The sequence below is a fragment of the Penicillium mononematosum genome (genome assembly GCF_028829835.1).
Source record: "Penicillium mononematosum strain IBT 11891 chromosome Unknown utg000005l:1.0-9366267.0:1.0-9372171.0, whole genome shotgun sequence".
Taxonomy (NCBI): Eukaryota; Fungi; Ascomycota; class Eurotiomycetes; order Eurotiales; family Aspergillaceae; genus Penicillium; species Penicillium mononematosum.
Window position 1 is genome coordinate 917948 of NW_026643275.1, and position 12300 is coordinate 930247.

At 47.1% G+C, this 12300-nt stretch overlaps 5 protein-coding genes across 5 annotated transcripts; 3 read left to right on the plus strand and 2 right to left on the minus strand.

Moving 5' to 3' along the window:
• Positions 1-805: 805 nt before the first annotated feature.
• N7519_008474 (uncharacterized protein) lies at positions 806-1824 on the plus strand (the record flags this gene model as incomplete). Its single annotated transcript, XM_057295250.1, has 2 exons — positions 806-844; positions 1099-1824. The coding sequence occupies 2 exons, from the start codon at positions 806-808 to the stop codon at positions 1822-1824; spliced, it is 765 nt and encodes a 254-aa protein (XP_057143132.1).
• A 6-nt stretch (positions 1825-1830) lies between these two features.
• Positions 1831-2517, minus strand: N7519_008475 (uncharacterized protein; the record flags this gene model as incomplete). The annotated part of the gene is made up of 1 exon (XM_057295251.1): positions 1831-2517. One exon carries the CDS (start codon positions 2515-2517, stop codon positions 1831-1833), a length of 687 nt encoding a protein of 228 aa, XP_057143133.1.
• A 721-nt stretch (positions 2518-3238) lies between these two features.
• N7519_008476 (oleate hydratase) lies at positions 3239-4944 on the plus strand (the record flags this gene model as incomplete). Its single annotated transcript, XM_057295252.1, has 2 exons — positions 3239-3807; positions 3873-4944. 2 exons carry the CDS (start codon positions 3239-3241, stop codon positions 4942-4944), a joined length of 1641 nt encoding a protein of 546 aa, XP_057143134.1.
• A 3787-nt stretch (positions 4945-8731) lies between these two features.
• N7519_008477 (oleate hydratase) lies at positions 8732-10393 on the minus strand (the record flags this gene model as incomplete). Its single annotated transcript, XM_057295253.1, has 2 exons — positions 8732-9797; positions 9855-10393. 2 exons carry the CDS (start codon positions 10391-10393, stop codon positions 8732-8734), a joined length of 1605 nt encoding a protein of 534 aa, XP_057143135.1.
• A 1083-nt stretch (positions 10394-11476) lies between these two features.
• Positions 11477-12151, plus strand: N7519_008478 (DNA-directed RNA polymerase core subunit RPC19; the record flags this gene model as incomplete). Its single annotated transcript, XM_057295254.1, has 4 exons — positions 11477-11587; positions 11675-11766; positions 11878-11954; positions 12018-12151. 4 exons carry the CDS (start codon positions 11477-11479, stop codon positions 12149-12151), a joined length of 414 nt encoding a protein of 137 aa, XP_057143136.1.
• Positions 12152-12300: the final 149 nt, after the last annotated feature.

The following is a 12300-nucleotide window of genomic DNA, read 5'->3' on the forward strand; positions in this document are numbered from 1 at the left end:
AATACGGAGTAGACCTGAGATTAGAGTCCACTCTCCAAAGGTGTAAATGCACAGACCAGGGGTGCGTGCCTTTGCATATTATTGAGTTCTTAAAGAGGTGTTGCCGAGATGTCCACGGGTCTCCTACAACAGACAAAAGTACAAAAGTACCGTCCCCAGTCCCGAGAGATGACAAATGACATTTCCCTGAACCTTCCAAGATCCACCTGAATCCTTTGGGTCCAAAGGATGAAACCCAACATTACCTTTGTTTCAGAAATCTCTTACCATTCCGTGTCAGCCTTTCACATCCATGGATGAGTCAGGGTATTATTAATCTATTTTATCCGCCCGCGTGACCTTGTACTCTATCAAGTTACTACTATAGGTGGAGTACGGAGTAGAGAAAAGACATAGACCATTCGTCCCCCCGCATTCGGAGATGTATTCTCTCGCATATGAAGAGACTCTACAGAGTATACTTGTATCAGGTTTCCAACATCATTAACATCATTATGCGCATATGTATGTATCTACTCTGTAGGTACTTATAAGTAAAGGCCAAATAGACGATAGCGGCAACCCTACAACATAATTGAGAGGAGCTCGTAGTAGACCCATACCTAGGTACTACCTAGGTAGTATATGGGTTGACTAAAGCCTTGGCGTACCTACGGGAATTTGTCCACCGGTGCCCGAGTCCAGGCCCGGCCCGTGACATTACGGCATATCCCTCCCCAGGTCTACCCTCAGCATAAATTTGCGCCACAATGCCCCCTCATATCTATACAGAGGGGTTGCCTGAAGAACCGACCCCAGTTCCCGCATGGGGGGGCTCTTCCACTCGACCTCTATCTTCTTGTGTGTACCTTCTCTCCTAATGTGCCATGCACTGTCAAGTTGACTAACGTTTTCCAGGAACAATGGGATACTCCTTATCCAGACTCACTTAACGAACTACCCGACCAGCGTCGCGGACGCCTCATTCGCCAGTGGCTGAGTATTGGGACTATAGGTAGAGAGAGGTTAATTTTGATTGTCACCTTTTCGCTGCTCTTTCCTATCTGCCATCTCTATCGCTTCTTATTCCATTATTGATCCTCTAATCCCAAATCTTAGCCCTACTACAACCGCACTAGAGAGGACTCGCAGACGTACGCGCCCGCCCAGCCCACACAGCAACAAATTGATGCTATTCTCCGCCCACTACGTCCAAACTCCCTCCGCCGCTATGCCGCCGGCTACGAATCATGGACAGGTGCCGAGGGCATGTGGATCCGCACGAGCTACGACGCGGAAAATGAAGAAGCCCACCAAACGCTCTGGAACGAATACGTGGATATTTCTCAAGTTATCGGACCCGACTCGCTAGTCCTCGAGGACGAAGGGTTATTTGCGAATGCAGATATTGCTCGTGTTCTTGAGCGATTCCCAGAGCGCGTGACGAACTATTCGGCGCTAGAGGATGTCGACTGGCGTGAGAATACACTGGCAGATTTCTTACGAATGCGCGAAGAAGCGGAGGGGCAGACCGCAGGCACACGCGAAAATGAATCGTCCTTGCACTCCGATGATTTGTGTAAGACGTACTGGACGTATCACGCTGCTTGTGTGGTGACTCATGCGTTTATTGAGGACGCGAAGGCTCAGTGTGGCGGAGGGGTTTTACATGTGTTTTTAGACGACTGCGGGAACGTGGTTAGGCAGATGAGGGTGGATTCGAATGAGGTTGATAATTTTGATGGGGCTTGGTCTGAAGGGAGTTGGAAGGATGGCTGGGTTTATCCTGGAGAGCTTGGGCCGGCCTATCTTCCTGGGCATATGAGAGGGCCTCCATATAGGTGATATGTGCTACTTACATCGGAAATCCGGGAGGATAGGTTCCCGGGTTCCCCGAGCTGGACAGGTAAAGTTCTGGTAGTTGAAGAATTGCGACGAAGTATCGGCATCTGGCATGTCTATGTCGTCGTCACCCGCGCGTTTGTAGAGAGCCGGTTCTGCGCTCGGCAGGTGGAAGGTGGCGTTCGCATGTTGCCAGGCATTTGAACCCACGGTCTTCCGCCGGTCATGGCGGAGTTGCTTGGGTGGGAGAGAGAGTGGCTTGTATGGCCTGATTTCACCATCGTGCCAGATGTCCTCGGCATCATTATCGTTACCATCATCGAACACACCGAGCTCAGACAGTTCATCTAGAGGACCATGGTCGAATTCCATTACCAGACGGCGATGGTGATGCGTGTGCGAGTGACCATGGTCATGATGATTCCTCAGATGACTATGTCCAAGATCTCTTTTCAAGTTGAGAGTGGTCTCAGATTCCACGTTGTCGTTATGGTAGATCGTATACTTCATCCCCTGGCCACTATAAAGGGAGACTGGCTGGAAATGCCAAATCCAACTACCGCCAAGTATATTGGCGTACGCGCCATAACTCAAATCATAGTAAAGGTCAGCGCCGTACTCGTAGCTATATGTTGGTTCCGTGGATGTCCCTACCCATACGCGGACAGTAGCCGAGAACTCGAGCGTCGTGTTCATGAACGCGATAATTTGAGCATCAACCAGGTTTCCTGGACCCAGTACGGAAGGACCAACCTCAATTCCAATCCGTGCGTTGGGGATACGCCAATGGCGAGATTCGCCGATGCTTGCGCGGATGCATAGAATTGGGGCTCTAAACCCGTCCGTGGTCGTTTATGCTACAAGCCTTGGAAGCCATGTTTAAGGGTCGTGTATGGAAAACGCAGAGATGAGACTTTCACAGTACGCCCTGTAGTATAAGATGTGAAATGTCCGGGCGGAAGGAGGACATGAAGAATGCCAGATACGGCTGCTCAAAGTTACTTAAAGAATGACCTATGAGGTAGGAAGCACCCTGAAGGATTATTCTGTCATAGAAAAGGGATGCTCTTTGGAATTATCATCTGCGAGCGATACTAACAAGCCCGTGCATATCAAGCAAGGTCCAACGGCTATATTAAGATTCTGTAAGCCAGATTCAGATGAGTCCGGTGGTCACCACATTGAGGGGTACCCAATTAACTTTTCAAACTTTAGACTCGACCCTTTCGACAACTAGAGTACAATAGATTATAAAATGCCATTGACGATCGCAACTTGGGGTGGCGGCGGCGAATGGCGTTTCTTACGAACGAGCTCTCGAATTTTACGGCAACTCTATTACGTCACGTCCAAGTGTGCAAAACATATAATCGCATTTTCCCTTTCTTTTAGGAAGTGCATTATTTTTTCCTATTAGATGGAGAAGATAAAAAAAGCCGAAATTCGAGACAAACGCGATCCGCAGCAAACTGAGGCCTGGATTCTTGGAACAGGGACCGCATCTTTGGCGTCCGCTTTTTATCTGATCAAGCATGCCAAGATACCGCCTCGGAAGGTGCATATTCTCGAGTCGTGTGATTCGTTGCAGGAAATTTGGCATCATAAAGGCGACCCATCGAGCGGATACGATCAGTTTGCAGGATGCTTGCCTGTTCCAATCGGTGAACCTCTGAAAGAAATCCTTTCTTGTATCCCATCCGCTTCCCCAACAACTGGCCGTCGGGCACAGAGCTTTTTGCATGCCATACAGTCAGCGGAAGTCAACCGAACCTTTACAACGCAAGTTAGTACCACATGTATTGTGGTACAAAGGGATCGCAAGCTGCGGAATATCGTGACTAGGTCGCTGGACTTGAATTTTAAGCAGCGACTGAAACTTGTTCAGTTTATGCTGAAAGGAGAAAAGCGGTTGGGAAGGAATCACATCAGTGACTTTTTTCCACAAAGCTTTTTCGAAACTTCGTTTTGGGCTATCTGGTCCGCTCAGTAAGTACATCACATGCTCGAAGGCTATCTCAACCTAGTTTAATAGCATCTTGAAATTTCTCCAGATTCGGTCTTCAGCCTTGGCACAGCGCAACTGAGTTCAGGCGTGCTTTGCATCACTACCTCGGTGATTTCCACAACCTATCTATTTTGAACTGCCTTGATATTACCGGTTACTACCAATTTGAGTCCATATTCCTTCCTATCTGCCTTTACCTCGAGAGCCTTGATGTGGATTTTCAGTTCGATACCAAGGTTAGGGCCATTGTGACTTCTTCTGATAACGATACTCGAACTATTTCACGACTAGAGTTGAGTCAGAATGGTTTCCTAACCCGCAAGGACCTTGGGCCCAACGACATCGTTATAGCAACACTGGGATCTACAGAATCAGGGGCTGCGGTCGGATCGAATGATCATCAACCGGTTCTGTTATCATTCGATGCGTGCGATCAGTTTGACGAGAACTGGTCACTATGGCTCACCCTTGCCCCCATAGGCAGAGATTTCGGCAACCCCTATGCTTTCTGCACACGTCGGCCTCAGTCAATGGTAGAGTCCTTCACAATCACTACTGAAGAGCTCAATTTTTTCAACTATCTCACTTCTCTGTCACAATCGACGTTAGCAACAGGGGCATTGATCGTCCTTCGGGAGAGTCGGTGGAAACTAAATCTCTGTATACCCGCGCAACCAGTCTTTCAATCTCAGCCAGGAGACGTGCGCGTTCTTTGGGGATTCGCACTCTTCCCAGAGGGTATAGGTGACTACGTTAAGAAACCGATGCTACAATGCTCGGGTGCAGAGATTATGGCGGAACTCCTTAAACATCTAAACTATCCATCTGAGCTGGTTTTTCGACACACGGTCAATATTCCACGGGTTATGCCACGAATGAGTGCAATCGTTCTAGCTCATTCTCTGGATGAACGTCCCGAGGTTGTTCCCCCGAACACCTCGAACATTGGACTGGTTGGGCAATTCGTCGAGATACCACAATACAGCTGTATTGATATGAGTTATGCTGCTCGTTCGGCGCAAATGGTGGTATCCAGGCTGATGGGTATCGACATACCGTCGGCCGAAGTGAAGAGGTCACTAACTGCACTTTTGATACGGATTTTACTCTGGAAATGATTTCGGCCCGTCACTATCCAACCAATTCCATGGTCCACGGGAAGTTCGGGCTCAGTGACTCTAGTTATTGTGGCCTGCTGTGAGTATAGTAAAAGTTACTAGTATCATACTAACTTGTCTATACTAATTTGTACTTCTCTACGAGTAATTTATTGTTGGTCTACAAAGGTTTAACTTCGCCTCGGATATTCATATATATCTAGGGATAATTCATTGTCATTGTTAGTATCCTTTCTGTTGAAACTTGGCATCTGAGAGTGCTGTCGGACTAGGTCACGCTTGGCCAAATAGCTTAAGCAATGACGAATAGTCCCTGTTGCCTTCTCCCTGCTGTCAAGCCCTAAAAATGGGGCAGGTAAGAGTTGGCTCCTCTATCCGGAGGTAGGTGCTTGAATCGAATGATGCTGTTGGAGGGGTGTAATTCGTCAGTATGCGGGTTGGTAGGGAGCCTTGGGGGTAGATGTTGCAACAAGTGTAGCCCGTAGGGATTCGTCGGATAATGACGTTTTCAATAATGTGCGAGGCATCCATTGATTGTAGTATCGAGTAGGAACTGGTACCAACAGTTTCTAATAGGAACGGAAGAGCAAATAGCACCACAGTATCTATATAGAGTCCTTGTCGAAGGTCCCAACGCCCCATATACTTCGTCGCCTAGCAGACTATTGGCCTTTCACTTTTCCATGTGAAGGTTGGTTTCGTCGCGTTCTCAACCGAACTTATTCCTTCTACGAAAGGTAGTAAGATGCCAATCTTGACACCCTTGCCGGAAAGACAAAGACTTCCGGACCTCAATCCCTGTACTCAATGCTCAAGGTCGAGACCCTTCGCGAAAGCGATGACACTAAATGAAAATAGACTATACCAGTAACTAGCGAAGGAGTTACTTTAACTTGCATTACATTGCATCTTCTCTTCTAAAGGTGCGTTTCGAATGCTCTTTGTGAAACTCGGTTATCCTCCGATTGTGTACGACGCAGACTGAGAAACCGGAACCTGGCTGTTTCAACCGATAAAGTTGTGATACAAAACACTCGACACATCTCGTCAGCCATTTACCATTCCGGATGCGAGGCACAGCGTGTTGTACCATCATTCTATCCGATATCCACCGAGGATGCTAGATTGGGTATGAAAGAGCGAAATTGGAACATTTCCATCGTCCCCTTAACAAACCCTCTCCGGCTACGCCGTCGTCAACCTGGTTATATTAACTCAGGTCTGCTACAATAGTGGTGTTTCCGCCAAGGTTGAAAGTCTCCAGAATAGTCATACTGCCCGGTAACATTTCGACGTACGGTATCATAATTAAGCAGGCCCATATTTTCAGTAAGTCATCGGTATCAAGTGAACTAGCATTCTTGTTGGCTTCCGCAGTTGGCTTGTTTATTTTCTCTAACACTTCTGAAGTGAGGTGCCTGGGCGATTTTCCCACCATCGCCGTCAAAATTGACTGATACCTCATTTAGAAGAGCCTCCAATAGGTTAGAGTGTCCGACAATAATGCAGAGGTGCGGATCCCGACGGGAAGCCTCTTCTGCCAATTTTGCGCGACACATTCGAAGCAGATCGATTTGACACAAGCTCATTGATACTCTAACTCTTTGATATGTTAAGTCGAGAAGCTAGGTGCCAATGTGATGCCGAGGTACAATGTTAAGGTTACCTTCTCAACTGCTTTTTTACGGTTAAGCCCTAAATGTAAGACTGCACACAGGGACAATCACTGGGTTTCTAGTCGTTCATTGCAAAGCCAAGGGATTCAGTGTTCTTCCAGTGTCCGCGCATCGATCCTATAAATATGCTCGGAGATCGACAAATTCTATATAATCCAATCGTGCCACTAAGCAAAGCGACTTGCGGGGTTAGTTTCCCACAACCGCGTCCTAGCTCGGTTCGCGCCACCCCGCCACACCATCCCCACCTTTCACAGTCACAGTAACTTTCCGCAGATTGGTCTAGATCCCCAGCAGTATGAGGGAAAGCAGGCCCAGACCTGTTTGGTCCTAGGCCTCGACTTTCACCTGCCCTCTCCAACGTTTCTACTAGGTTGTTTTTAATCTGTAATTACGTAATTAGCACTTTGTTTTCCAAGGTTGTTCTGTTGCTTGATACCCATTATCATTTAACCTGGCAAACAGGGGCTTGTTGTGGGGATGTTTCCTTTAACCGGCCGTAAGGGGCAGGGATAAGGAGATATGTATGCTTCCTTCCTTCCCAAGGAAGGTATTTATAATGACTTACGGATAGTCAGATACTGTCGGGGAAACTGTCTCTAATGTCATTTTACAGAACTTACACGCCCTGGAGCTTGAACAACCCCCCGACGACCGCGTCCATCACTAATGGAGGTCAGGGTCTGCCTGTAGCTAGGTAATTCGCCACACTGTCTACCGCGGTACCTATTCGGTCTCGTGATTCGTTGCGCACTCAGCAGCCATATCGAAATTACAAGTGGTTTCTGCAAATCGAGTCATGTGATGAGCGAGGCAGCTGATAGGTGTGTATTGCGGGTGGCGCCTTCATGTCCTTCGAGAAACCGGTAGAAAATGTTCATTTGAACGTACAATATAGATTGCAGAGGTCGGCGTCTCAAATTTTCGTACGCGCTCACCAGATCGATAGTCATGGAAGCACATTTTCTGTAACGAAAACTCCAGATGTTTGATGTACCCCATGGCAAGGATCTTTTGCTACTCGTATACTGTAGTCTTGTCTTATATCTATCAATACTTACGGCGTAAGTGCTAACCTTATGTTTTTCTCATTTCTTTATTAAATAAGAGACGACTCACAAACTATTGAGGTTCTTTTATACGGCATATGGACGGTATGTTGGAAGAAATAGCAGGGCTGCGTATCCGAGCAATCAAAGTTCCAGCTCTGAATACCGGTCACATATTCTACGGGACCTTGAGCAGGCTCTACCTAGTGAGCCATTCAGACTTTCTTGGTGCACATCTGCAACATCAAGGCATCCGTTCATCTGGTAAATATTTACTGATGTCCAAAGAATGAATTTAGTCTAATGAAGCAGCGCCATTTGCCTAGAGCCAATCTCAGAATCGGACTACATCCACCCACTTCGTTGCCATCACCTATATCACGATATTTGTATCGAAGAGTGGTACTTGCGCAGCAATCGCTGTCCGATGTGCCAGAGATCCTTGGTAGAGACGCTTATGGTCGATTTCGTGAACCTCGACTGATTATTGGCGGAAGAAAGAGTGTTCGGCGGAACAGTAGTGCAAAACTCTGGGAAGTACGTACATTTTTCCAATAGAATGAGTTGACATACATGGGATGTCTTTGTCTCTTTGTGTGCAGACTGAGCCTGTGCTAGTTTGCCATTTCTTTGTTAGCATAGGCTTCATATACAGCCTGCTTTTCCATAGATTCATTATCACCTCTCTTCTTCTCGATTTTCCCCATGCTAGTGCGGTTCACGCGTGCTTCCTAAGCATCACTCCACCGATGTTAAGTCCGCACCTTTGAGGAACGCTACATCCTAAAACGGCGCGACATTATTCGCTACTGCGAGATATTGCGGCAGCAATAAGAATAATCTGACGGATGACTTCGCAGCAAGGGCAGGAAAACAAGAGTAACCAAGACCGCTCTTCGTGCCTTGGATATTTTCGGAGCACAAATCACCTCTTCTGCCAAGAAAATACTTCTACATTTTCATCTCTGTTGAGACGTGATTTTCATTTTAGACCTTGAAGCTTGAAAGGCGGGTGATCAGCTTCTTCTCTGACAAGTGAGTGTCGCGGTTGACGCACCAATATTATCTCCAAAAGATAACTTTTTTAAGAATCGAGATCCTCGATTTCAAAGAATCTTCCAAGCCTCCTTCCAGGCCCATTAGTTTGTGGACTGCCATTTTGGCAGTGCGGATGCCGTAACTGACGTCTGCGCATGTGTAACCCGGGCACTCTGTAAACGGCCCCACAAGACCGACGTTGAATAAGGGCGTAATTGATGGACGGTCACCCAATGCCCGCGTTAGAAACAAAGAACTCATCCGGGGCATCGCGCGTGGAATGGTGACAGTTTGTGACAACGGCGGGTTGTAGTGGAGATTGAGGTGACCTAATATCTCAGACAAAATATCCGCACCAGAACAATGGAGCATTATTCGTTGCACATAATTCCCTTCGACTCTGGGTGAGTGCGCAAACCCCCAAAGAACGCGGACATCTCGTGGCTGCGATGAAAAGACCGGCTGGGTGGGTATGCACAGGTTTATCTTCCAATTGCTGTCGCTGAGAAATATGAATGTCCCGGCCTCAGATATGCACTTTGAGCGTGATGTGAGGTCATCGTAGAGCACGAGATCCTGTGTAGTGATCGTGAAGGATTCCAGCATAGATTCAGACTGGCGTGTGCAAAAGTTGTACGGATTGCCAAGGCCCTTATATTTATTTCCCAGGTCCAACCATACTGCCCAATTTTGGTCGAACAAATCATCCGCATCGAGTGATTGCCACACTGGTGTAGAATTATTGGTACCGACTGCTGAACCTGAGATAGTGGATCCAATATTTATAATCACGATATCGTTCTCCCCTAGTTGCTGGCGTAGTCGTAGGTTGCCTTGGACCAAGTTGAATCCTGTGACTTTTTGTTTAACGTTATCTTTAGACACTTGCATGTCCTTGACTTCGACACCGAATCGGAAGTCAACTCCACAGCTTTGGAGAAAACAATAAATTGGCAGGTACAAAGACTCATACTGATAATAGCCAGTGATGTCGAGGCAGCTCAGAATACTTAAGCTGTGAAATTGAGGAAGATATTGACGAATAGAACGCCTGAATTCTGCTGCGCTATGCCACGGCTGGAAGCCAAACCTAGCGGAATATTAGAAACGGGGTTGAGTAAGTAGTGCTGGGTAGTAAGATACGCACTGGGCAGACCAGATTGCCCAGAAAGGGCATTTGAAAAAGTCCTCCGGTAGAAGCTCCTGGACTCGCCTCTGTGATAGGTATCTTTCGCGATTGAAGAGAAGCTGTATTAGAGCTATCCGATGCTTGGTGCTCAGATTTAATGAATCTGTGGGTATCTGATTCACTGAACCCTTGGTCATAGCTAGAAAGAAGGTTCGAGCATTTCTTTTCTTGGGGACTCGATTTGCCTCTGCCGTCTGTATCTCGTCCAAAAGAGACTGCTCTTGCGATTGTGTTGAGGGAAGACTGGCGAGAAGCCTTTCCATAGGTAGGCCAGCTGGAACAGGCAGGCATGCGGCAAATTGGTCGTATCCATAGGACCAGCTACCTGGGCGGTGCGAGATTTGCTCCGAGAACAGGTGCTTGTCTATGATATGGATTCTGGTTGGAGGTACTTTGGCGTCTTTGATCAAATACACCGCGGAAGCTAATGCTTCAGTTCCGCTTCCAAAGATCCAAGCATCGATATGACGCTGGTCTGTAAACTGTGACTGGGACATCGTATCCAGATGAGACAATCCTTCAATGCCGAAAGAAGCAAAGTTCCAAGCGAGGAAGCCTGCACTATTTAACAGGCAGAACTTGCCGCAACTGACGTCACCTGGCCGCTTTCGTCAAATCACGATGGGGCAGCTCGGCAGATTCCTAAGTCAGGCTACCTACATTAGTGGCCTGCGTATCGATGTATGAGCATGTATGTAACTCATACTTCTAATTCAACATAACCTTTCTGTGAGGCTTTTTTTTAATGGTTCGGAAGATCGAAGGGTTAGCCTATAGGCTTTTCCTCACTGACGGATACAATATCACCGTAAAATCCCTGAAAACGTAGGATGGAGTCTTCATCCGCTACTTTAGCCCTATCCCCTTGTTCCGGCAATGAAGAAGTAGATCACTTATAGTGTGATAGATCGGTGGGTCGTTGTGGCTTGTAATAAGGGCATGATCAGGTGATGCTTAGTGAGCAGATCACGTTGATTATATAATGGCCCGTGATCAAGTCAGGATACTTAGGGACGTACCTAGGTACTTAGTTTTACTTAGTGATTAAAAAGCGGCAAGAGGTGAGCACTGATCGGAAAGGAAAGATCTCGCATTATCCGGTACATATGTATATAGTAGTGGGAAACTGGTAAATGGACGAGGGTTGACGCAGATTCACTACATTGCGAGAAAACAGGTTGCGGACATTTTTGACAATGAAAATGCATGAATACCACTTTATTACAAGCCTAATATATTCAAAAGCTTCTAGTGAGAGTCATACCTTCCCAAAAGCTCAATGGAGTTTATAGATGACAAAACTAGCAGGCGGTGAGAGCCGACTATCGATAACCCACCTTTTTTTCTTCGATAATCTTCAACTTGGAGATCCAGATCGCGCAAATTTCCTAGGCTAAAAGTCCGACCTTCAAAACCAAACGACAGCAAAGACATTTATCTACTGTCTTGCAAATCCCAATTACCAACCACCAACCACCAACCACACACCCAACCCCCGCATCCATTCGAACAGCCCTCGACAAAGCGTCGAAGTCGTCAGATCACAAAAGATCACAACCTACATACCTCACACCCATACAATGCCTGAATCCGTCCACTCCCAAGACATGGACCAGTCCATGGTCGACGCAGAGCAAGCCGTCGAGCCCCAGTCCAACGACCCCATCCTCGAGGAAAGACAGATTGTCGTCGTACGTAACCGCTCAGCCCGGGATATCGAAATTGATCGCATAGATACCTGGATTCTAAAAACACAAGCTAACACCATACTCAATCAGCTCCCCGGCGCTACCGAAACCGCCGCTTCATTCCAGTTCGAAGGCGAAGGCCACACCATGGGCAATGCGCTGCGGTACGCAATCATGAAGAAGTGAGTGTACCTGCGATCAGAGATCAGATTGGGCTTTGTACTGGATGGTTTCTTGCATTGGATCCTCGATCTGGTCTGGTCTGGGGAGAACATCGCTGACTTGTTGAATAGCCCTGCTGTTGAATTCTGCGGTTACACCATTCCCCACCCCTCCGATCCGAAGATGAACGTCCGTATCCAGACGAACGGTATGTCCTCCTACTTTGTGTTGTTTATTGAGTGTTGGGATATTTGCTGACTGCGTGGCTTAGATACGACTACTGCTCTCGAGGCTTTGGAGAAGGGCTTCGATGATCTGATGGACCTGTGCGATGTCGTAACGGAGAAATTCACTGCCGCGCGTGATCAGTTCAATGCTGAAAGTGGTAACCGTATGGAGGCATAGGTTGTTTTCAAGGTTATTTGCATATGTATTATTTAATTGGCGTTTTGGGTAGAGGGAAAAGTATATTTTCTATCTCGGGCATGACGAATGCTTGCTTTTGGTTTCTTTGGTATATATATTTATAAGAAATACTTGATGAGGATAGAGTT